At 36.3% G+C, this 24,920-nt stretch overlaps 1 protein-coding gene across 1 annotated transcript in view; it reads right to left on the bottom strand.

The window, feature by feature from the left end:
* The window catches only part of LOC126379965 (peroxidasin), a 48,641-nt gene that overhangs the window by 5,257 nt on the left and 18,464 nt on the right, over positions 1–24,920 (bottom strand). The window contains exons 2-6 of the mRNA XM_050029007.1: positions 6,875–7,090; positions 1,271–1,342; positions 910–1,142; positions 529–825; positions 156–428 (exon numbers count right to left, since the gene is read on the bottom strand). Of these exons, the coding sequence (XP_049884964.1) occupies positions 156–428; positions 529–825; positions 910–1,142; positions 1,271–1,342; positions 6,875–7,090 (1,091 nt within the window). The remainder of the gene's footprint in view (positions 1–155; positions 429–528; positions 826–909; positions 1,143–1,270; positions 1,343–6,874; positions 7,091–24,920) is intronic.

Genomic DNA, 24,920 nt, shown 5'->3' with positions numbered 1-24,920 from the left:
CAGTTTTTTTTTTCAGTAATGCGGAAAATACATGTCTGTCCACTGCAAGGCATAGACCAATTAATATATTGAAAGCTATATATTCCATCATGCAGTTAGTTGCAATTGTGTGTTGTTTCGTGTTAGTCTACCATTTTTTTATGCACAACACGTACCTGTGACCTGAAGGGATGCTGATGCAGCAAGTACTCCATTAATATTTTCAGCTTGACATGTATACGTTCCAGCGTCAGAAACCTCAACATTTTCTATGACTATGGAGCCATTATGTTTTAGCGTAATTCTTTCATTCAGTAACATCCTTTCTTCGTTAAAAAGCCAAACAATGTGTGGTCTAGGATTGCCAGTCGCTACACAATTGAAATAAACTGCAGGCTGGTGTAACTTGGCGATTTGATTGCGTGGCAAAACGGTGAAAACTGGATAGTCTAAATAAAAAGATATAAGTCATTAATATCTGTAAAGCATCTTATCTTAACAGACACATATAAAGTACTCCAATGACTACTACATTAACTATGTATTTACCATACGGATTTGGTGTATTCTGAACGATCATTTTTGCTGGTTTGGACCGCACTTCCCCTGCCGGATTCTTAGCCATACACTCGAAAACCCCCACATCCGTCTCGTCAGCTTCATGAATCATCAGCGTTCCGTTCTCCATGATTTCGTAGCGCGACGGCCCCAGCGTATTGACAACAGAGGAATCACGAAACCAAACAATTTCTGGCGCAGGCTCCCCGGTTACAACACATGTGAACATAGCATCGTCACCGAAGTTTACAACTGTATCCTCCGGCTCTCTCTCCATCTGGGGTTGATCTGCAATTATAGAATTTTATTTATGTTTATTTCTCCACTACCTACTGCAGTTTCAAAATACTCATAAGCTAAGGTTACACTTACGGCAGTTCATGTGGTTTATGGTCATGGCAGACAGGGCGGTGCCGGTGACTTGTGCCGGGCCGTGGCAGGTGGCGGCGGTCTTCATGTCTCTGTGTTCAGCGAGCATGCGAACAAACCAGAGCATGGAGCAGTCGCAGATGAGAGCGTTGCTGTCCAGGCGCAGCTTGCGCAGGTGCGGCATGCCCCGGAACGAACCCGGCGGAATCCGAGTCAGCAGATTGTTATGCAGATAACTAAAAACCAAATTATTTTTAACTTTTACAAATCAGCATCACCCAGCATTGAAAATTTATATTAGAATACAGAACAGACCTAACAATTTATTAAAAATAACGATGACAAAAAATATTGAATTACTCACAGGCGTTCTAGCCGCGGTAAGTTTGAAAACGTCTCCGGCTGTATTTGAGTGATCTCGTTCACGTGAAGGTACCTTAAACAAAAGGCTCGTATAAGAATGACAGTTTGTTCAGTGATGTTCTACTGTTGGGTTAAGCCATAGAATAAGGAATAATACTAAACCGTCAGGCACAAACCCGCAAACCCAAATCCTATATTGGAGACAGACGCATGGTTTATATCCGGTCAACAGAGTCAATCAGTGTACTAATACTAAATTATATAAAATACTTAAATATATAAAAGGAGAAACTGACTGACTGACATATCAACGCACAGCCTAAACGGCTAAACGTAGGCACTTGAAATTTGGAAGGGGCGTAGCTTACGTACCGTAGAGGTGCACTAAGAAAGGAATTCCCGAAATTCCCACGGGAACGGGAGTTAGCGGGAAAAAACATTTGTATGAAAAAATCTAAACCGCGTAAGATAGATGATTTCAATCTAGCATGCATGCATACTTTAGTAAATATAAAGTTTAGTAATGGCTGTATTTTGAAAAATGGGAGTTAGCGGGAAAAAAAATGTTGTATGAAAAAATCTAAACTGCATAAGTTAGATGCTTAGAATTTGACATGCATTTATATACCTTAGTGAATGCAAAGTTAAAAATTCCCCTGGGAAATTTATAGCTCGCGGTAGCGGCAACCAAGATAGGTCGCGGCCGCGGCGGCGGTTGTGGGGCGGCGACAGCGGTGGCGAAGCGCGGTCCAGATACCCGAGTGAGCAACCGGAAAGCGGCAGACGCGTGAGGGCAGACGTCGTTGATGGTCGTGTCAAATATTGAATTTTACGGGCGAACTTTTCACTATTCTTGGATGGTTCAAATCTTTAGTAGGTAGATTTTTGTTGAGTTTTCCAGGCGGACGTTTCACGGCCCTTGAATTATCTTATAATTTTCTGTTGTAATTTCTAAATTTTGTTTAAATAATTGTAGGTTATAAGTCTTTTTAACTTATTTTAATTTTGTTCTTAGACATTTCGCCGTTAAAATAAAATGAAGCATTTTTTACCTTTCTCCCACACACACAAAGATCTCTATTTTATGACACGCCACGCGGACGAAGTCGCGGGCAAAATCTAGTGTAATCTATTAGGTATCTGTTTAGTCATATTGGAACGTTCGGGTAGTCAAATCAAAGTCAATACCTACCTCAAAACAAGCAATAAAAATTACAGGCATCATTTTGTTTTTGTTCATTTTTTGTTTCGATCGCTTTTCCTATTTTAGTTCACAGTACTTATTATATGTCCTAACTAATGGCTCATGTATAATTGTAAAGCGCTGCGTACGTCTAACTAGACACGAAAAAATCTATGACATCATGCATTCCAGGTAGGCCGTCCGTTTGTCGAGGACGCAGACTTATTAGGCAGACCTAGTAACATATTATGTCTCTGTAATAAAACAAAAGGTTTCGGTTCAAAAACTAAATCGATAATTGAACATCCTACATATTTTATAAAGATTTTGTGTGGCCCAGTGTGTCACCAGCTTTCTTCTCAACTGAACCCCCGGTAATGGACTTGCGCCAAATGAGTTATTAATTTATCTTGAGTAGGTGCAATCTGCACTAACACATACAGCTCACCACCTATCACTTTGGTCTAACAGAAAGCTCAGGTGAAGCATGTATGCTCAGTTCATCTGCGATAGATGTACCTCTGGCTAGCCCAATTGGGTCATTACCTTATGTTATGTGTTGCCCTGTTATGGTACATGTATACATAAATCACGCCTATTTCCCACCGGGGTAAACAGAGACTATAGAAATCCATTTGCTTCGACTCTGACATACTTCTCTTGCTTCCTCCACATTCATTAATCGTTTCAAACACGCACGCTGATTCAGAGTATATCGTACTGAACCTTTTCTAAGGACATCTCCAATTGGGCAATGTACGTGTTGGTCTCTGTTATGTAAGTATATTGTTTTAAATGTAATCTTCAACTGAATAAGTATAATCTACTGTTTCCGAGCTGTCGATAGTTTCCAATGGTTGAGCGTTAGGCTCACGATCTGGAGATCCCGATGGGGAAATATCACAAAAATTACTTTGTGATCCCTAGTTTGGTTAGGACATTACAGGCTGATCACGTGATGGGCCGAAAGTAAGATGGTCCGTGCTTCGGAAGGCACGTTAATCCGTCGGTCCCGGTCCCGGTTACTACTTACTGATGTAAGTAAGTAGTCGTTACATGAGTCATGTCAGGGGCCTTTGGCGGCTCAATAGTAACCCTGAGACCAAGGTTGATGAGGTAATCCACCCGTCAACCAACACGAGAGAAGAAGACCTTTAAGTAAATCATCTATACTATCGATAGCTCATTTAAATCAATACTATCGTCACAAAGCAATACTAGGCATGGTATAAGAAGACCAGGTATACTCAATCCTATGACAAGCCGCCATTGCTAGCCCTTGATGACGTAAGTGTTACCATTAAATAGGTATCTTTTTTTTATTTTTTTTTCTCCAACATTCCAAGGACGTAAATATTATTATTGAAAATTTCTTGAATACTAATGTATTTAATTACTATTATTTGTATTGAGGTTTATACCAAAAGCAAGGTTTCTTGCTAACTGTTTTATTTATTTAAATTGCTATGTATGACAGTGGCATGTTCTATTTTAATAGATTTTTACATAATATTTTTCGTGTATACTAATTTTCTCTTCTACGTTATAACTATTGTACAGTCATGAGCAATATAACGTACCCACTTTAGGACTCTGTCGTACTAACATATTTGACATTTAGTGAGACTTACAGTTCAATGTGTTAAAAAAGTTAATGTGACATGGTTTCAAAGTGTATACATATTAGTACTCGTGACCGTACTCGTATTTGTGATGTTATTATTTCTCTGCAACCTCAACACTAATCCCACTGCGCTGCTCTGCCCTAAACCTGTCAATTTTATACATATATAAAAATCATTAAAACTGTAGGTACGTCAACCTTTTACTAAACGTACATCCTTGCAAAATAAATTAAAACATTGGACGTACAGTTTCTGAGAAGCTGCAGTAGTTTTAGACGGATGTGACGTTCGTTACGTAAAAAATTACGAAATGTTACTATGTTATCTACTGAATAATGATATTTTTGAATCCCTTGTTCTTGCAATAGTCAGAAACATTGATATCGATAGTATCGAACTATAGATAGCCTATCGATAGACTGGTATAATCTTTCTATCCCAAATAACGACGATCGCGTTAAAATACTTTTTACTCGTCCCCTACACTCGTACTCTTCACTCGTACCCTAGGTTGGCTAATAAAAGTTTGCAATGATATATCTACCTAATTGGTGACTTGTCGTGCGCTAGAGACGTAATACGATAAGCGAATGTGATAAGCGAAGCGTGTTAGTCTGACTTGCTTACATGCGATGAAGCTCACAACGACAAAAGCACTCCAGTTATCATATTGAACTTTACCCGTGTCATCGTTACAGTTACAGAGCTATTTCTGCACTCGTTAGAGTGCTGAACTGAAATTGTTGAGAAATTTCTAATTCCCGTGCAAACAGACGATGTACTTTATCTTCGTTATTTTTAATACTGTTTATCCCTCAACGCTCCCCATTTGTCCGGCCCAGTAGTTAATGCACGATATATACGATAGTCAAGTAAGTCACGTTGAAAAAGTTATTTTAATATTTAAGATTTTACATTATAATTGGGTCGTGTACTAGGTTTAATATAAGTTATAAAATTCTGATTACTAAGTAAAGACCGATCTAAAACTAACGAAAAACAGTTTCTTTTTTCTATTTAACTTATTTATCATTTTTAATTAATAAAAACGTAATAATAAGTCAAATATTTTATCACGTTTCTCTATGACGTCACAATGTGCTTTTTCATACAAATTGTTTTGACGTTTAGTAAAAAGTAATAGATTTGACTAGTTGGAAACTAGCCTATTAATAATATAATACAATAGTACATTATGGTATTAAATTACGCATTCAAAAATGTATGTAACAATCTCATTTTCGAGAGGATATGTTATTGACCTTATATGCGTAACGCAGCAGGCTGAGGTATGGCGAGACAACCAATAGGTATAAATAGACGACCATTATAAGCTATAAAAACGGTATTACTCCCATTTTACTACGGAATAGTTAACTAAAAAGCTATAAACCTACATTCTATTATATCTGTAAACCCGAATTTTGTAGGTAATATTGCGCTATTTACAATTATAATAGACAATATTAGACTGCCTAGGGCTTTATCCAGATAAATGCTAATCTATTCTAAACTTAGCTTTTATCGAATCAGATAGCAGAGAATCATCGCTTAGCTGAAGACCAGATGTACATTATTACTTATTATTATATAGGGTGCTCTATTAATAAACAAAACTCCTTTAAGTGTTTTTAACACTGTATTATTAACTTTACTGTCCTCTTCTTCCTTTGTTTAGGTTGCGAGGTCATTGACTGATCTTTACGAACTAGGTGACAGAGTTACCATTGAACCGCCAAAGACCCCTGACATGGCTCTTTTAAGTAAATAATAGCCAACTGCTTTACGTGGCTTCCGAAGATCATCTTTTCGGACAATCGGGTAATCAGTCTGCAATGTCCTGACCAAACTAGGGTCCCCACCAGTAATCAAAACCGGGACTTCCAGATCGAGTGACCAACGCTCTAATCAATAGACCACTGAGACCTTATTTTAATATATATCTATCTATTACACTAGAGCATTTTTACCTATAGTTTTCTTGGAAAAATGCAGTTCATAACAGGAAACGTCGCATTCAAATTAATTCAGTAGTCCTCGAGATTAGCTCGGACACACGGACCAGTGAGGGTGGACTTTCTTTTAAATTAAAAATGTGTATTGTAGCTCGGTTGCATTACTTCAGGTCACACTAGCATCTAACTGTATTAGGTAGGTACATAAACTAAATAAACGAACAAAGACAAAGAAATTCTTAGTAGCGCTGCTGGCTGCGTTTCTTTTAATAGTGATTCTTGGAAACTGGCAGAGCTATGGATTAAATAATAATACGCCTCGACCGTTGACTATAATACAGACATGACTATTAGGTAAATAAGGTAAAAGGAATACATAATTAAGCATTGGTATATAAGTATACCTATATTTATAGTAGAAAGATATGTTAGTTTGCGCCCAGGTTATGGCAATAGGCTCGAGCCCTATTACGTGGAATTTAAAAATAGCTGACGAGGAGTGGGTAAGATTATATCTATCTGTAAGAAATACACACTACAAGTAAATTGCGGTTGTATTATTTTTGGGATCAGCTTGTTCAATGGTGGCCAGTTATTCTGTGCGCCATGTGGCCGAATCTTCAAATCGAAGTTCGGTTTTGCTAGTCATATTAGAGCCTATCATAACATCGACCTGGGATAGACATTTAGGAGTCGCCGTCGCCGGACACGGCTTGGATGAGGATGATGATGATCTATCTATCTATCTATAATATGCACCTGTGTGTATTTTAATATAGGAGCCTAAACCCAACAGTGGGAAGATGCAGGTTGACTGGATGGTTGCGGAAATTGATACTTACAGTTGTTCCAAGTGATGTAGGTGTTGGAAGACGTCGGGGTCGATGTGCTGGATGCGGTTGCGGTACAGGTAGAGGTACTTGAGGCGGCGCAGGTCGTGGAAGGCTCCAGAGCGCAGAGCCTGGAGTTTGTTGTCGTTGAGCAGCAGCGAGCGCAGGCGGTGCAGGTGACTAAACGCGCCCGGCGCAATCTCGTAGATCTTGTTAAAGCGCACATCTCTGCCAACAAAAAAAACTGCATAAACTATACGCAATAATTATCATACTTACTGGAATTGATAGGTTATTTAAAAAGTCCTGACAAAATTGGACAATATTAGTGACCTTACGAGTGATGTATGAGGAATTATATGGTCAGAAAGTAAAGAAAAACTTCGATTGGGTATTACATTGACGTGGCTCAAGTCTCAAGTAGTTATGGGTCATCACTTGTATCACTGAAAGTCGATAAAGGATCATCCAAAAAATATGAAGTGCAATGAAATGTTACATATAAAGTCAAACACTCGTTTTGATTGCCCAAATCGACCATGATAATGTGTGGGACACCAGATGTGGTCCCTTAGACTTCCTAAATATGGTAGATACCAAAGTTTGAATATGAACATACCTACATGTAGTTACAATTAGCACTCAATTATAAGAATACCTAAAGAGATGACATAGGTAATTGCACTGTAGATTTCAATACAATACCAAATGATTTAGTTAGTTGCTCGTGCGTGCCCGGTTACAATACAATTTAGGTACAAACATAACAGGCAGGTGCGTATCGAGGCCTAACTAGACTTGATGCATCTAATGTCACAGGCCGTGCCGTCCATTCCTAGCAGCGCCAGCTTCCTATAATTTACTTAGTCAGGGCAAAAGCTATATGATACGTTATATACCTAGATAAGAATAACTTTACTAATGCAACGTCGCGTCGTAATAAAATAGGCACATAAGTATTCCAAATAAAAGCTTCTCCGACCTACTCAGCTTAAAAGACATTTTCCAATTCGTTTACAATTTATTTAGTTGAATGAACGAAAATGTGGACGCTTAATTAAGTACCTATCTACATAATGCACCTTAAGGTTACTATTCTTATTAGGTAATACTTACTATCAAGTATTTTTTAATGCTACGCGAATCTGCAGATATTTAGGCATATAGATCCAGTCGAACCACTAGTTAATAACCTCCAAAAAGGAGCTTTTTATAATCTCAACAACTCCTGCGAATTTAAAGTTTCAAGTTACGACTAATTGACTTAATTAAAACAGATGAATCAAAAAAATACAACACCGGCTGAATTTGAGACTAAAAGAAGCTTTACGTTCTACCTACCAGTATAATTCGGTATTTTTAAATCATTTGTCAGATCGTAAGGGAACCACAACACGCCAATTTTAACCGACTTGAAAATAAGTTATTAATTTGTCTCGTATGTATGTAGGTAAGTAATATTCGTAGCTAGGTAGATAAAGCTAAGGCTGGAACGGCTTCTAAGTACGAGTATGTTTATGTGCTAAATTTCACAGATGTACGTTTCTCCACATACCCAGAAACTAGAAATCGTATTAAAACATTTTTTTTTATTTTGGAGTACTCAGTTTAATAATTTTCACCACTAATGTGGTATATTTCAATTTAGTAAGTAGAAGATAGCGTAACTGCGTTTCAACTATATTTACTAATATAAGTTTGGTCAGTATCATTAGAAATGGTTTGAGCGTAATCAAAGGAAATCGTCAAGGGTATGTGGGACATACCTACATTAAAATTTATTATAAGGCGAGTGTTTTTATGTACCGTAACAATGTAAACTCTTCGAGGCACATCCCTCTGGCTGGTAAGCACGTTCTTTTGTAAATAAGGTAAATTGGAATGACGACAATGGAATGTGTTTAGACGGAGAGTCTCCGTCGCCGGGCACGGTGCTGAGTTAATATCGGTTATTGCTCCCCCTTGCACAATGTATTGTACTTAAAATAGAAATATTGTATAAAAGGATTGAAGATAAATATAAAAAACAACAAAGTGTACTTTGTTCAGAAAATGCAATAACCAATGTAAAATATCACTCCATTGATGTACTTATATAATTTGTTACTATATAGCATTACCCCGTCTAAAGACAACCCATTGACGTCATGCAAATCGAAAGATGATCGAACTGCATGTTCCGTTGTCACTTGTCAGGTAAAGTAATAACTGTAAAGCATTTGCGCCGACTTCAAAATCAAGATTCTAATATTGTATTCAACAAAATATTATTTCTTACCTTATACTTATCTTCTCGGTAACACTAATAAAAAGGTAACTTGGAAAACACACGAAATCCGTCAAATAAAAAAAGAAATAATATTTAGTTGAATATAATATATATAATATTTAGTTTTCGCGGGAGATCCTCGAAAAAACATTGATGTAGGTATGTAGGTAGATGTCGTGGCCAGATCATAGAATTGATCATTTCATGATGTGTTCAATCATTTCATGAAATGGTTATATTTCATGAAATAGTATATCATTCGTTGGCCACTCAAGATGTAGTTTGGCCAGTTCTATGAACACGAAACGTTTAATGATATGAGCAACTAAATGCATGATTACTTCATGATATGGCCTAACGTTGGCAAATCATATCGTAAAATTAGTAACATTATCCACCGGTAGTGGCGCTGGTGTCGATTATATTTAAAACTTGATTTGAAACAATGTAATTGTACAATTTTTCATATTGACTAGGTAAATAATTTTGAACCTAAGAAATTAATCGACTATTCGCATTTAAATTACGCCATATAGCATGGACACCGCCTACATTAACGATATGGTCAAACGTTGACTGAAATATCATTAACAGTTGACGTTTCAAAGATATGGTCAACTTAAGTTGACTATTTCATGAAAAGGTCGAACACATCATGAAATGATCAATTCTAAGATTTGGCCACGACATAGACACACACAATAAGGATAATATTCAGTAACATCGTGAGTAAAATAATGTTGCTAATTTTGTATTCTTTCTGAGAAAATGTCATTTGAGAGTATAACGCCCGACGATACCTAGGCATGGAGCAGTGTCATACAGGACATACTTGTAACTAGATATTGTTAGTGATAATATTCATTCACTATAGGAGACCTCTCTAAGAGATACGTCTACCTTTTGTTACATGTGTCATATGTCTCATGTTATTCTTTTGTGCGTAGTACAATCAAGAATCTAATGTAAAAGGTAAGTGCCTGCTAAGATGACATCAAAAGCGCAGCCACGCATCATAGCTAATAAAAAGTTACTCCAAAGGAGTATTATACTATATCTTATTTTATGGACCTATTCATCAGCTTATGTTCAAAATATTTTGTCATTATCGGTGAAGGAGAGCCGTCCACAGTGCATCAGCAAATAGCAGGCTATCAAATATTGGGTCTTATAATTAAGATAATCCATTTAATGTATTAAGTACCTACTCATTTCTTGGTTTTCCAATTTTCTTTGATTTACGCTCACACTATTTTTAATGATAGGTACTTATTCCAGAAAAATTACATCTAATCCTCTATTATTATAGTCGAAACGCAAGATTCCTAAACAATTTCAGTACGTCTTAATTTTTATCATTTTTCTAACATAATCTTAAAATTACCGGATTTCTGAATTTTGCTTCTAACACTGTAGAAAACTGAACACTGTGTGTGTTTGTTTGTGCTTTTAACAAAATATTATTTCTTACTTCTTATAAGACTATACATTTAACTAAAGATTTAGAGGTCGGTTTTAATGTTTTGGAGTTACTTTTTTATTCCATAATAATATTTTTACTATAAACTTTAAACGATATTAAGTATTTACCGTAGTTTTGTTAGTTAGTCATATTGCTATATAGACAATTTGAGACCAACCCTTTAAAACAACTATGGTTATTTTGATGAAACTTGTAATATTGTCTAAGTTGGACGATTTGTAGTATCTGAGAAATGCGTGGACAAAAATTCATTCATACACTGTAAAGTTTGGCATATGTTTTTATAAGCCCACATAGACTAACATAATATACGAATATTGCAATTCTAATAATTTGAGCGTACATATTTTAGATGAGGTCAGTAGATACATGCCTAATATGTACTTAGTACTCGGTTTAGGTTATGAGGCAGATTGTACAGATATTAATCACGCATTCGGTAAACAATAAACCAAATCCAAAACTGGAACTCGCCCACAAACAGAGTACTTTCCTACCTATCTAACTACTAACTTTAAACTCAAATGCTCACAATGAGTTTCATACGACGCGACGTGTTGGTACACGGTGTCAAAGGATACTTTATTAAATACTAAAATTACAGACATTTCATAGGGAACAATGTCTAATTGCCAACAAAGTGCACAACTGTGTGACTTGAAAGATGCAAGCGCAATTTCTGATTTTAATTTACAGCAAAATAGATATGTGCGAGGAAGTGCAATAATTAACTAACTTAGAAAGTGGATGCATCTAAATTTTACCGGTACCTAATATTTATAGATAAACTTAAGCCCGCGATCCTCAATTGAGGTGGGCAGAGCCACAATCACTCTGAAGGTACACGATAAACCATAAGGAGATAGGCAATCATTCCATTCCATTGCCCATTATCATTATAAATCTCTGTTTTAAGTAAGGTTCAAGTAAGTAAGTAGGTACTTAGGTTTTTTGTTCACTCTCGCTCCAGCATAAATAATTCATTTAAAAGATCCTACATCGAAAATAAGATATAATTAGTATCATAATCAACAGCTGCAAATTGCTTCTGTCTATCAGAATATTGAAACAATTTATCTGAAAATCGGAACCGGATTTTCACTGCATATCAAAGAATAATTAATTCCCTACAAAGTAACATGCTGTCGAGATGTCATCCACCAAATATTCACTTGTAACGGACAGACAGAGTATACAGATAGGTACAGAATACTAACCACAAATATTGAGAATTGATATCTGCCAATTGAACCCAGCTACAATAGCGATTACAGGTAGATAGAACAATAGCGCAGCTACTAAAGTACAATTTACACTCAAATTTTACCAAGCAGCAATAGTAACGTTTTCAACATGTGTCATAAAGATTGTGGACGAATGGAGTACAAAGTTGAAGTATGAGCGATTGGCTCATAGTTGCATGGCGCGCGCGGCGTCTCTCTGGAGTAAATACATAACATACATAAATCTCCTCTCCTAACCACTAGACCACAGAGGCTGTTCTGGAGTAAATAGAAGACCTCAAATCAAATTTATTTATAAATTAATATGTCAAATCAAATTAATATGGGGGTATGCTCCATACCCCCTCCGGTTGATTGAGGGGAGGCCTGTGCCCAGCAGTGGGACGTATATAGGCAGTTTATGTTATGTCAAATCAAAATTACGAATGAGGATTCTTAAAAGCTCATTAAATCTCAATTACCGACAGGACTTGAAACGCTTATATTTCGTGCTTATTAGATATTACCTAATTAATGTCTATTTGACGACTATGTTCAGTTCAACCATAGTATCTGTCTGACGAAATTGCAAATAATATGAGGGTCTGCACGGCAACCATGCCGCGCGCGGCTCGAATTATATCGAGGGCTTCGACCAATAGACGTACGACGCCTATCTACGTAAATAGTATTGCATTTATTGGTCAAAACCGTCGATATAATCGCACAGTAAGCGGCGCGATTGCCTAGCAGACCTTGCTAAAAGATTTTCAACGTAGCTTTTTTGGCTGTAAAAGTATGCCCATTTTTGTACTGAGAGTTTGACCAAAGAAGATAATTGATGTTGATAAAGAAAACGCCAGATATAAATTTCTACTCATTGGAGCATCAAAATATTGCAGTGCACTAATACGGTGCTAACGTTACCGCCTGTCACTAGAGAAAAAAAACATTAACTGGGTTAAAAATGGTATTAATAATAACATATTTTGTATTCTATACCAGCCACGCGGCCGCCATCCGCTTCCCTGTAATCTACGTACAGGGTTTGTGCGGACCACTCACTGTATGTCACTCTAATTTACGCCTGCCAGAGGATCTTACTGATACGACAATTGTCTTTCCGTTGACATTCATGGTGTTCCAGCCTAAATCATACACTAAATACAGAACCCCTCCAAATAGCATTCACTGTTGTTGACAAAACTTTTTTGCACAGTCTGCTATCCGCGGAGGTCCGTGTTGCTCTATGTCTGCTAAATATACCTAAAGACCTGCCGTAGGTATTCATTATACAAAGCAATATTGCAGAGTTTAATATAACAAAATGAAAACATATTTATAAATAAGTACCTATAATACAGGCATGATGGAAGCTGTTATTTATGCAACGAACACAAAGAAGGAATAATAATTGCCTGCAGGAAATAGTAAACAAGTATAAAATCGAGAGAAATTCCGCTCCCAGCGAGCACTACAGAGAGGAAAAGAAATTGAATACTTAAATACTTCTGTAAGTATACAAAATGCAAAGGAATAGCAGTAAATTAATGTAATTAAGCTGATAATATAATTTAATCCCTCTTACATATTTTACCTACTCTACATGTTATTTATTATAATTACTTACATAATAAATACAATCAGTTGGTAACCTGTAGGTAGAATGCATTTTCAAAATAATGTGTTGTATGTGTTGTGTTTGTTAGTTGCAATGGATATACCTCTGACTACCCCAATTGGGTTTATTTTCTTATAACTGCAGTCTATGGATTCTTTCTTACGAGTTATTAAATGCAAATGAATGGGTAAGTATAGGTAACTATAAAACCGCAGCAGCCGTCATCCTCTTTTTTAAATAGTACTTAGTCACCGTTTAGTACCGTTTGTTCCAAAACATACGTAAATATTATATATTACCTATGTACTTACAAATAAGTTATGAAGACAAAATAGGTACCTACCTAATTTTATTGAATGTCGGATCAATTTCGGTTATTTAAAATGTAATCATTCTCAATTGCTGAATGCACTGTTTGGCAAGGAAGCTCGTAAACTGATTTGGGTTGATTTCACAGGTCAATGAGAATGGTCGGCAACTAGGTAGGCCAGACGGTATTGTAGGAGCCGCCGGCAAGGCAACGGGCGCGGCCGCGCGGCGTGCCGCTCCTCCGACACGCTCTGTCAGCCGCCTGACGCCTGCTACACCATAAAGCCCCCAGTACAACTGGGCGAGCCAACCATAACAATCCTGAAGGCTACTCGTTGCTTTCCAGGCAACAATTATTGCGTCACCCTCTCCCCCAATATCATTAAGTATGCTCCTCTCCGAGCCTACATTCCCAAACGTAAGTATTCAGAAAATAATTAACGAGCTCTTTGAACATACATCCATACATACATAAACTCACGCCTATTTCCCACCGGGGTAAGCAGAGAATATGGAATTCCATTTGCTTCGATCCTGACACACTTCTCTTGCTTCCTGCACAATCATCAATCGGTTCATATACTTACTCTTTTCTTTTGAAATCTTCTCTTTTTGAATTTTTTTTTTAATTACTTAACCCTTGAATATTGGGACGATAAACCGTCGCACAAAACGTAGCAGTTCAGTTGAGTTCGAGTTTTAACTACAACAAAGGTAAATAATTTGTTTCAAATAAGCTGTTAGAAACAGTTGAGTTTTCCGAAGATAATTATTTTATGCAGCATGCAAATATTATTTTACCGCATTAAAAAAATTACAAGCTGCTTTTATGCTTCACTCCAGCTTATGTAATAAGTCGATTGTATGACTCACGGTGCTCCAGGGTCAGCACATGTTTCCTTAGTCCACTTCTAAGACGTTGCAGCGCCGCCGATAAGCAAAATGACACAATGCTTATTTATAGGCACTTAATTTTAGAACGCATGCAGCTGCTTATTTCGTGTCTTGAAAACCAATAGAAGTATTGTATTTTTTCCATCATGATGAAGCATTTTTAGGTGGAGCTCTTTAACGCATCCATCTAGGACTTCGTAGGTTTATGTAGGTCCTGTAGGCTAAACGACTTGATGGGTCTTTCATGTGGTTTCGTCTTGAAGCTCGAGATTATAATACTTTAAAAAATCCATTAACTGTTGTATTACCGTTAGATGTATGGTGTGTGAGGGAGAAGGTCGCCTAAGGAAACGAGCCCCGCAAATACCATGATTCGGCGAACGCATGTTTTATGAATTCTGTGAAAACTGGACAAAGCCAGTCGCGCATGATTGTGTTAAACTCACGACTTTATTCCCGATTGGGGTAGTACACGTTTCACCGAAATATCTTTTGTTGCGTGCTTGCATGTACCTAAACCAAAAGCAATCGCGGCGCCTGATTGGAACTGAACGAACTATATAGCTGTGTCCATTGGGGCACTCGCGGCGCAAGCGTTATTACACATTGACGCTAAAAAAATGTTTGAGGTGTAGTAGCTGCATAAAAGCACTTACCGGCTTTAAGCTACCTTTCCCTACCTAAAGGAGGTTATCTATTCAAATTGATTGGTTTTTAATTTTAATTGGTTACATCAATGTAAGTGTATGTAAGTATGTATTATTGTATGTGTTAATCTTTGTGGGGTTCTAAACACGTACCTATACCAAATTTCACAGGTGTATGTTTGTATGTACGTATGTTTGTCAGGGCATTTCTCAGAAAGTTCCAATCCTTTTACAATAAAATTCAACTTAGGGAAAAGTACACGTTTTATTTAAACCGACGTAGTAGTTATGGGCAAAGAGGATTATTATGGTATAAAAACCAAGAACTCGTTGATGTCTTTTGTATCAAGGATCCTTTATCAGTGTAAGTTGGCAACATGAAGCCGTTAGAGGTCAAATAACTGCTGCGGATGTGGGATCTGCAACAATGAGGGACTTTCCAGGCTACGTTCCCCAAAAATAATATAGATGGCGCTGTAAAGATTTTCTTAATTCTAATTTTATGAATAGCAGACATATAATATGCATCTTTTATCTTAGTTTTTGGGTATGACCCATTTTATTACACCCAGGCACAATTACATCTTCTACCCATTATTATTCTGATCAAAATAAAGAGAAGCAGTATACAGGGTGTTAGTGACATCATAACGAAAACTTTGAGGGGCGCTTGTTAGTGAATGTGTATTTTACACTGTATTCAAGAAGCAAGATTCTTAATAATACTTAGTCTGTATGTAAGTACGTAAAGATAATAGTGCTAATTCTAGTACACACTGTCTAATTTTATTTTAAGTTATATTACACCTGCCATTTTATGACCCGCCGAAAAGGAAAGGGACGGGTAATCAATCGAGAGGCATAAAATTTAAGGAACACACGTCAATTTTATGCAGAAATTTAAAAAACCTTTTCAAAAGTTAACATTGGCCAATAGGCCGACACAATTAAGTTGATAACACACGTCAAACTGATTGCACATCAGCGAGACGCCTATTTGATTCGCCCGGGTTATTCATTGATTTTACTCCGGATAACCTTTTCGCCGGATTAGAAAATTACAGGTATACTTAACTTAAAATTAAATTAGGAGGTGTCTGGAGGAATCGCGGCCGTTGAGTTCTTTATTTCTATAAAACACTAATGATACATTTAGCACTTTTTCGTGTACTCAATCGTATGATATACTTGTCTTACCGTACATTCACGCCGCAGTTACTTTTTGTAGATCAACGTTTTCAAATGTTACTCAGCAACAACCGACAGTAAAAAGTTATAGAAAAGTTACAGATAGTTACCTAATGTTACCGTGTTGCATTGTGTTGCTCCACAAAAGTTAACTGTGGTGTGAATGCACGGTTAGGGTGTTAGTGACATCGTAACGAAAACTTTGAGCGATGTTTCAGACCATTATTCTGAGTTGATATCAAATGGAATTTTCCGTTGTTGATATCAACTCAGAATCATGGTCTGAATCATCCCATTACGTAGATGGAAATGTGTAATTATACATGCTAAGTGAAATTATTTTTTATACTTAGCTAATTTATTATTACGAAAAATAGATGACACGTGCTGTTTCTTCCTACAGCAAGTAGAAGTTTATCTTTACATGGGATAAGAAACAAAAGTGTGGTCGGTTACGTAAGCTGAACATATTGTGAAGCATGAAACAACAATACCTTGTCAAGTTATCACCTTCCGTTCCGGGACCCCGCATTATCTTATTTCTATTTATAACATACTTGGCTATCTCATATATTTGTGTCCAACTATAATGGCAAAAGATTCGCCCCTTATTACATGGGACTTAAACATAGTTGTAGATATACCCCTAGACCCCTACCCCTTTTAGGGGTACAGAATGATCCTATAATATTATGTATTATGTTAGCTATCTCAGACTGAGCAAAGCCTAAATGTTTCATAAATTAAATTGTAAGGAAATGAAAATTGTAAGCACTTTATCTAGTAGCAGGTAGTCAGGAGCTCACAGATTTTTCTGAGAATATTTTTATTAGGTTTAACATAACTTAGCATCACACCAGCATGGCGACCACGCGTCGGACGACGCTCAGTGGGTAGGCCCGCTACAAGGTGGACCGACGATCTGGTGAAGGTCGCGGGAAGCCGCTGGATGCGGGCAGCGCAGGACCGATCGTCGTGGAGATCCTTGGGGGAGGCCTATGCCCAGTAGTGGGCGTAGTAAAAGGGTAGACAGAGGTGTATAGTATTACACCCACTCCTGGCCACCTTTGTTTTTTAGTCCCTATTGCCATTGATAGGGCACAAGTCGAAAACCACGTGATATCAATTATCTATGATCCAAACATGATTTCAAACTCATAAAATTCGAATTCAATGGTTTAAACCCCAAACCAGGATTCGATCCCGTTTCACTACGATGTAATCGACCGATTTAATTGTCTCCCTTAAAATTGAAATAGTTTTGATTCGTAATAGATCATAAGTATCTCTGTCCTACTCCACCGCGCTGCTCAACTGTGAGAGAGGCGCCAACTAACTATTACCTAATCTGTGGCTACGTTGCGTCCGCAATGCCGAAACGGACTAACATACTTCATACTGAATGCCACGGCGACGTCACAACATATCGTTTGTGATCGTGTAATGTAGAATGACGGATCGTCACCTCTCCGTTTGCTGCTGCCAAAACGGACCTATCTGTTGTTGCAGCAAATGCGTGTTAGTCTACTGATATCTCACCTGCCCACCTGTTTCAGTTTGTACCGCCTTAATTTAGTCATGAAGGTCGGAGAAACTAAACACATTTCAGTCAACGAAATGTGGAAAAAATGGGAAAGTATTTCTTCTATCGTGTGGGTTGTGTGGTGAATTACCAACCTCATCAACTCTGGTGTCAGGGTTATTATGTAACGATTACTCACTTACATCAGTAGGTAAGTAGTAACCGGGACCACCGACTTAGCACGGAAACTTTTTGAAACGTTGTTTTATAATTTGTCAAAAGTTTTTTAACGCCGAAATACATGCTGGATTCCTTTCTATGAATCGCCATCTCTTAAGCTTGCTATACGACGGTTTTAAAACAGCTTGTATCACGGTTGCGCAAACAAAAACAATATTATCTGAAGATCTCTAGTGATTCATCTCACACAGATCTCGGGATCTCAAAATAGAGGAAAAACAGACAGAGGCGTGTTAATTATTGCCGCGAGCTGCGATAGCAGTGGCCGCACCTAGTTTGTTTAACAAATTGATAGATAATTTGCATGGCGACAGTCCACAAGGACCTCATTACCTATACTTACACGTTCCTACTTCACTGAAATGTGTTTAGTAACGGAAAAATTATTTCTATATATTTTAAACCTTAATGGTCTTGTTAGAATTTTTCCCAAGGATATTTTAGAGTCTAATTATCACTCAACTTGGCATTTAAAAAAGGAATTTTCGAAGAAGCGTTAACTGATTTCAGCGAGTACTTACATATCACATAGCAACATCAACTGCTGGACTTCTTATAACATTAATTTTGTTTTAATGCTTTGATGTACTATTTTTTTTTCTTGTTGTACACGTGAAAGTAGAGATTAAAAAGATTTTATTTATTTATCTCACACAATAAATAATATGACTCTGTCACACGTTTTTAACTAAACATCTTTGATTCTCCTTATATACTTAAGTCTTAGGTACTTATTAAGCTTTTTTGAAAGAATAGAGCATGGTTTTAGTGGCGTGAACATTATGAAATAATTAGCTAAATACACTTAATGTTTGATGTCGCTCCGTGATATACAACCAATGTTAGAAGTAAGTACTACACACTAGTTGTCAGATAAAAATATCTATTAAGCTCTATTATATTTATTAAGAAAGTAAGCCCATCTGTCTTTGATACGAGAATAATGTCTCTAGTGAAGAATGTGCGGTGTGGATGTTTATAAAGCGATGTGGAATTATTACCTACGTACCGCTAACATAGGTAATGAAAGGACTAGTGGCGGGGCAGGTTGACTGCATCACTGAACCCGCTCTTGATTCGCAGTTCAGAATTAGTAAATGACGCACGCTTGTTCATCGCTGAATAGCTAAGGTGACGCGATAATCGAATTTACAGTGGCACAGCTGTATTTCATTCCACTGCATTGCTTATTTAAATACAAAATCAAAACAAAATAGCCGAAGACAAAAAAAACTAGTTTCCTCTTTTCTTCTTCTTCTTCCTTGGAGTAGATGACGAGTCATTTAAAATAGTCCGGTATTTTGTCAGCAAAATATAAGCAAAAAGAGTTTCTAAAAATATAAAATGAAATATTTTGAAGAATAGAAAATATGTCAAACAAACGGATACACTAACAGAAAAGAAGTGCTCCATTAGGAAATAATAATACTCGTAACATACTTACTATACGTACATCAGCACTATTGTAGTTGCCCATTCTACAAACATTGTCCTCACTCTAAACATGCCTACTTACTTAAGTAGTTACCTACTTCTTAAATATTCAGAATCAGTAACGTTTGATAATACTTTTCACTTTCAAATTATATTTATCTGTTTCTTTACAATAAAATGTAATGTATTTTAACGTTAAATAAGTATACAATTCAGGTAATTAAGGCAACCAACACATAAAATAAATCACGGTTGAAATATGAGCTGCAGTTCATAGCCGTGCGCCGTGCGATGCCGGCGCCAGCCACCCACGTGGTTGTAAAACGTGAAGCTTCTCTGATAAATCCACCTCTATCAATTCCTAACATGGTACTTACAGCTCTCTGTAAAACAATTCCTATAAGTATCTTATGACTATAGCGACACAAGTCACAAAATAAGATCCAAGTCGTCTCAGCGAAAGCAAAGGAGAGACAACTAAAGTTCAGTTTTGGTTTTAAAGAGTCCTTTCCATGTTGCTGCTCGAATTTAAAGCGGCCACGAGAGTACCAATGCCGTGCGATATTTACTATATTGTATTAAGTACAAATATTGGCGTTGTATTTGCTATCTCGTTGCACAAAAATAGAAATTATTTAAAAAATATATTTCAAATATTTGATTTTGGATCGCGGCAACATAAAATGAATGGCGCTGTTTTGAGCGGGCTGTGTTTTCTAAATATTTTTCGCATTCAGGTCGTAGGTATCTTTCTCTATTCAGAGCTTTTTTTGTTCTGACATTTTTTTATAATGCGACTCAATAGGCAAAAATCTCTGTATTTTATGTCAATATTTTTACAAAACAAAATATTTTCGCATAAAACCTAGGAGTATTTGGTCGGGCGGGGCGCACTGCCACTTTTTACCATTGGTAACTATTTTACCAAAAATTATGATTTCAGACGTTTCTGTACATATGTAGATAAAATAAATCAGTAACTCTATGACAAAATAGTTCTGTGTGATGTTTCGTTGACAGATTTTCAATCTGTAGGTATAAGTAGACAGAACATCAATCGATGAAATGAATCGATATCGATCTATGCTATGTATATCTGATAGGTCATGAGAAAGTCATTCCGTGGTCATGCTAGGGGTTCAATACCTAGCTATAAAATTAACACAATCTTCTTCTTAATACTATGTATTATGTACCTACCGCGACCTAGGCATAACATTAATGAAATTTTGTTATTCGGTTCATACCTGCAATAATGAAATTTAATTTTGATCATTGAGGTACTTACATAAAGGTGCAGTTTGCAACTATTTTATATTTCCGATATACTTACTTGCAACTTCGTCAACTTCCCTAGCTTTTTCCTATGTTTTATTGTTCGCTTACCTAATATATATGTAGGACTTGACAGGAATGTTTTTTACAGAAATATCTGATCTTCCATACCGAATAAAAAATCAGCTAAATTACAGGTCAGATCCCCTCTTAAGGCCGTCTGGCCACGTGATCTGACTGCTGTAGCCTCAGAAAATACATCACATGCCTTAGAAAATACATTAAGTACTTACAACTTTTTATTATAATACCCTTATGGGTAAAGATAACATTGTGTTATTACAATGTCCCTTTGTAATACGACGTAAGCCAGCTAAGTGCTAATAGGTAGATTGACGTCTGGAGAAGGCGATACAATGGGAAGAAAGCTCAGGTATCCCTTTGAGCACCTAAAAGCCCAAGTGCTTAATGAGACAGATAATCTGTTACTAACATTATACTTAAGTACATAATATACATACTAATGGCAGGTCCACAACGTAACCAGAAGATAACTTAAAATCATTGTTGATACGAAGTCAATAAGTATATTGTGGTAAGTATTATTTATAAGTAAGTACATTGGTTCCAAGAATAATGTCAACCCGAAGTCCGATAGTAGATCACCCCAATCATCACCATGTTCCGCGATTTTTGTTGCTATTGAGATATGGCACATATTGATATTTATCGATATTTATAAAAAAAATAAGGAGAGCAGGAACTCTTGTTATTTTTCCATTAGCTTTGGAAATATCTGAAAAATAAGGTAAAAAATCTGCGCAAAAAATAATAAAGGTAAGTAGTAAATAACAAAGATTGTAAGGTAGATTATGTATTTACGTAAAAATGTATCTCTCCTTCCGAGAAACTGTGAAAGGCATACTTACAATACAAGGAATAAAAATAAAATTGTTGTTCAAAATTGTAGATTAAGTAAATTAAATTCATCTTTTTTGGGGTTATATATACGTTTTTACAATAAGATACCAGATAATATTTTAAATTTGTCAGAGAATAAATTTAAAGCTCACGTCAAGCTTACTTTATGTAAAAAAGCTTATTATAAGATTAATGATTACCTAAATGATAAAAATGTCTAGTATTTAATGTGTTCCTCTAGTTATTAAATAACTTGTAAAGTGTACCATTGGTTTTTAAAAGATGTGTTGCTGTTGCAGTTTCTTGTCATTTCTTCTCCTCAGCCATAACACCTTGCGAAATGACGTAAATTCAAAAATGTTACATTGACCTTCAACAAGTTTATCCATGATAATTACGTTGAATAAATGATTCTGATTTCTGACATATTTCATTTGATATTCTCATATAGATTTTCTTAAAACGATGTCTTTTGAGTTACCTAACGCAGTTTTAGATTTTACGAACCCGTTTCCATTTTAGATTTTTCTAACCCTTTAACAGTCACCGACAACTTGCACGAATTTACAGGAAAACGAAAATTGATTTGCTTCCTTACAATATGAATAGCTCTCTAAAAATAAAACTGAACTGCTCAGACCACTTGCATTACCTACCTACATGTAGAGATTCCAATCCCGAGACATTTTTCTGATGCCGGGATTTTACATTGACATCCCGGGTTTCCGGGATTTTGTTTGCAAATGGAAAGCAAAAGCAGATTTTTTATTGATTTGTTTTACTTCTTTTTCTTTTGTTTTTCTCTCTTAAACTAAATAAGCAGACCCCATTAAAAACGGGGCAACCACTATATTTATTTGTGAATCAGAATTAATGTTACTTAAGCCATATTTTTGGTCACTCCTTAAGCTCATTGAAATGAAATAATTTGTTATATTAACAGAAATCATTAAACAAACAATTGGTTCAGACTAACAACAAATGAACACCTACATCGTATGACCTAATCAATAAACAATCGAAATAGGTACTAAATGTGATTACTTAGAGTCATAACGCCTTCAATGTTTCATTTCTATCTTGAAATACAAGAAAAACAAATATTATGCCCGTTTAACATTGCACCTACAAAATATGATATTAATTTTAAAATAGTCACAATTTTAGATAATAGCTGCCTTTTAAAGTCATTGCAAGTCAAATTATTCACTGAATATTTAAATTAGCTATTAGTATTGCATCAAAATAAATATGCTTAAAAACTACTTACTTACGTAAGTACATAATTATAATCCCGTGTACCTCATCATCATCATCACCAGCCCATTAACATCCCCACTGCTGGGGCACGGGCCTTCCCTATGGATGGATAGGGAGATCGGGCCTTAAACCACCACGCGGGCCCAGTGCAGATTGGTGGTTATTAACGACTGCTAATGCAGCCGGGACCAACGGCTTAACGTGCCTTCCGAAGCACAGAGGAGCTCGAGATGAAAACTTTGTTTTTTTGTTGTCACCCATCCTATGACCGGCCTTTGCAAAAGTTGCTTAATTTCAATAATCGCAGACCGAGCGCGTTTACCGCTGCGCCACCGAGCTCCTCTCCGCTATAGCTCCGTGTACCTACTAAACTTTATTTTAATTTTTAAATATTAACATATAATATTAACATTGCATTGCATTTATATTTACATTGCAAGTCAATTATTCACTGAATATTTAAATTAGCTATTAGTACTGCATCAAAATAAATATGCCTAAACATACTTACATAGGTGTTATAATCGTCAATTACGGGATTTCGGAATTGACATAAATGAATCCTGGGTTTTTCGAGACTGAAAACGATCCGGGATCCCGGGAGTGATATCTCTAATTACTTATATGCAACAATGTATTAGGTATACCTAGACACAATATAGGTCACCAAATACACCTAACCAAAATCAGCAAAATAGACCTCAACATTATGAATGAATGTGTGACAGGCTAAACACTGAGGAAAAAATCCAGGCTAAGTTCCCCAAAATAATGAAGTAGATATCGCTGTACAGATTTAACGTGATAACTACCTATTTCGTCATTGCTCGGGTACATAATTATTCAAAAATATAATGTAATCCCAGGGGCATAGGTATATATAATAAAGGAGCGGAGAGTTACCATTCCATACGTAGTATTATTCCTTATTCTATGCTTGAGGTATGCAGCTTGTCCACCTATGAATTAATTAGCATCACGGCGCATTTGTAACTTAATAACTACGCCTCATACGAGCATATTAGGTACCTATGTTTGAAGAACAATGGTGCTAATTCCTGCAAACGCCATCTAATTTCATTTTAAGTTATACCTGTCATTTTGTCATCCGTTGAAAAATAAAGGGACGTGTAATCGACAGGCATAAAATTTATGGAATACACGTAAATTTAAAGCAGAAATCGAAAACAATCGTCTAAAATTTTACATCGGTCAATAACCCGACAGAATTAAGTAGACAGCACGTCAAACGGATTGAATACCAGGGAGATGCTTATTTTAATCACACGGGTTATTCTGATAAGAAAATGACGGGTACTTATAACTTAAAATAAAATTAGGAGGTGCCTACAGGAATCGGGGCCATTATGTATTTTATACTTAAACATAATATTTTTAGCATTCATTTAATTGTTTTATTTTTATATGCCTACTTGATCTGTTACCATAACAGTTCATTAGTTAAGTAAACCATCTTTGCATAAAGCGAGACACTCTTTAAAGAAAAGCCATTCATCTGAAGTGAATTATGCAAATAAGCAACTCTCTATGTAAAGTGAGTATACCAACTACATCAGTGAACATGTTTCACATATAAGTAAGTACATAAATTATAATAGTGTTTTGTAGCTTCGCATATTAAACTCTGGAGATCCAGTACAATTATGACGTTCATCTGAGCTGAAAATTGTTTCAACATATCTAAATCCGCTCCGATTCAGATCGGATTCATATTATTACTCTATTAGTGAAGATCTAAGAAAAAGATTACT

Source organism: Pectinophora gossypiella, chromosome Z (assembly GCF_024362695.1).
Source record: "Pectinophora gossypiella chromosome Z, ilPecGoss1.1, whole genome shotgun sequence".
Lineage (NCBI taxonomy): Eukaryota > Metazoa > Arthropoda > Insecta > Lepidoptera > Gelechiidae > Pectinophora > Pectinophora gossypiella.
This window is presented reverse-complemented; position numbering and strand designations above follow the sequence as displayed.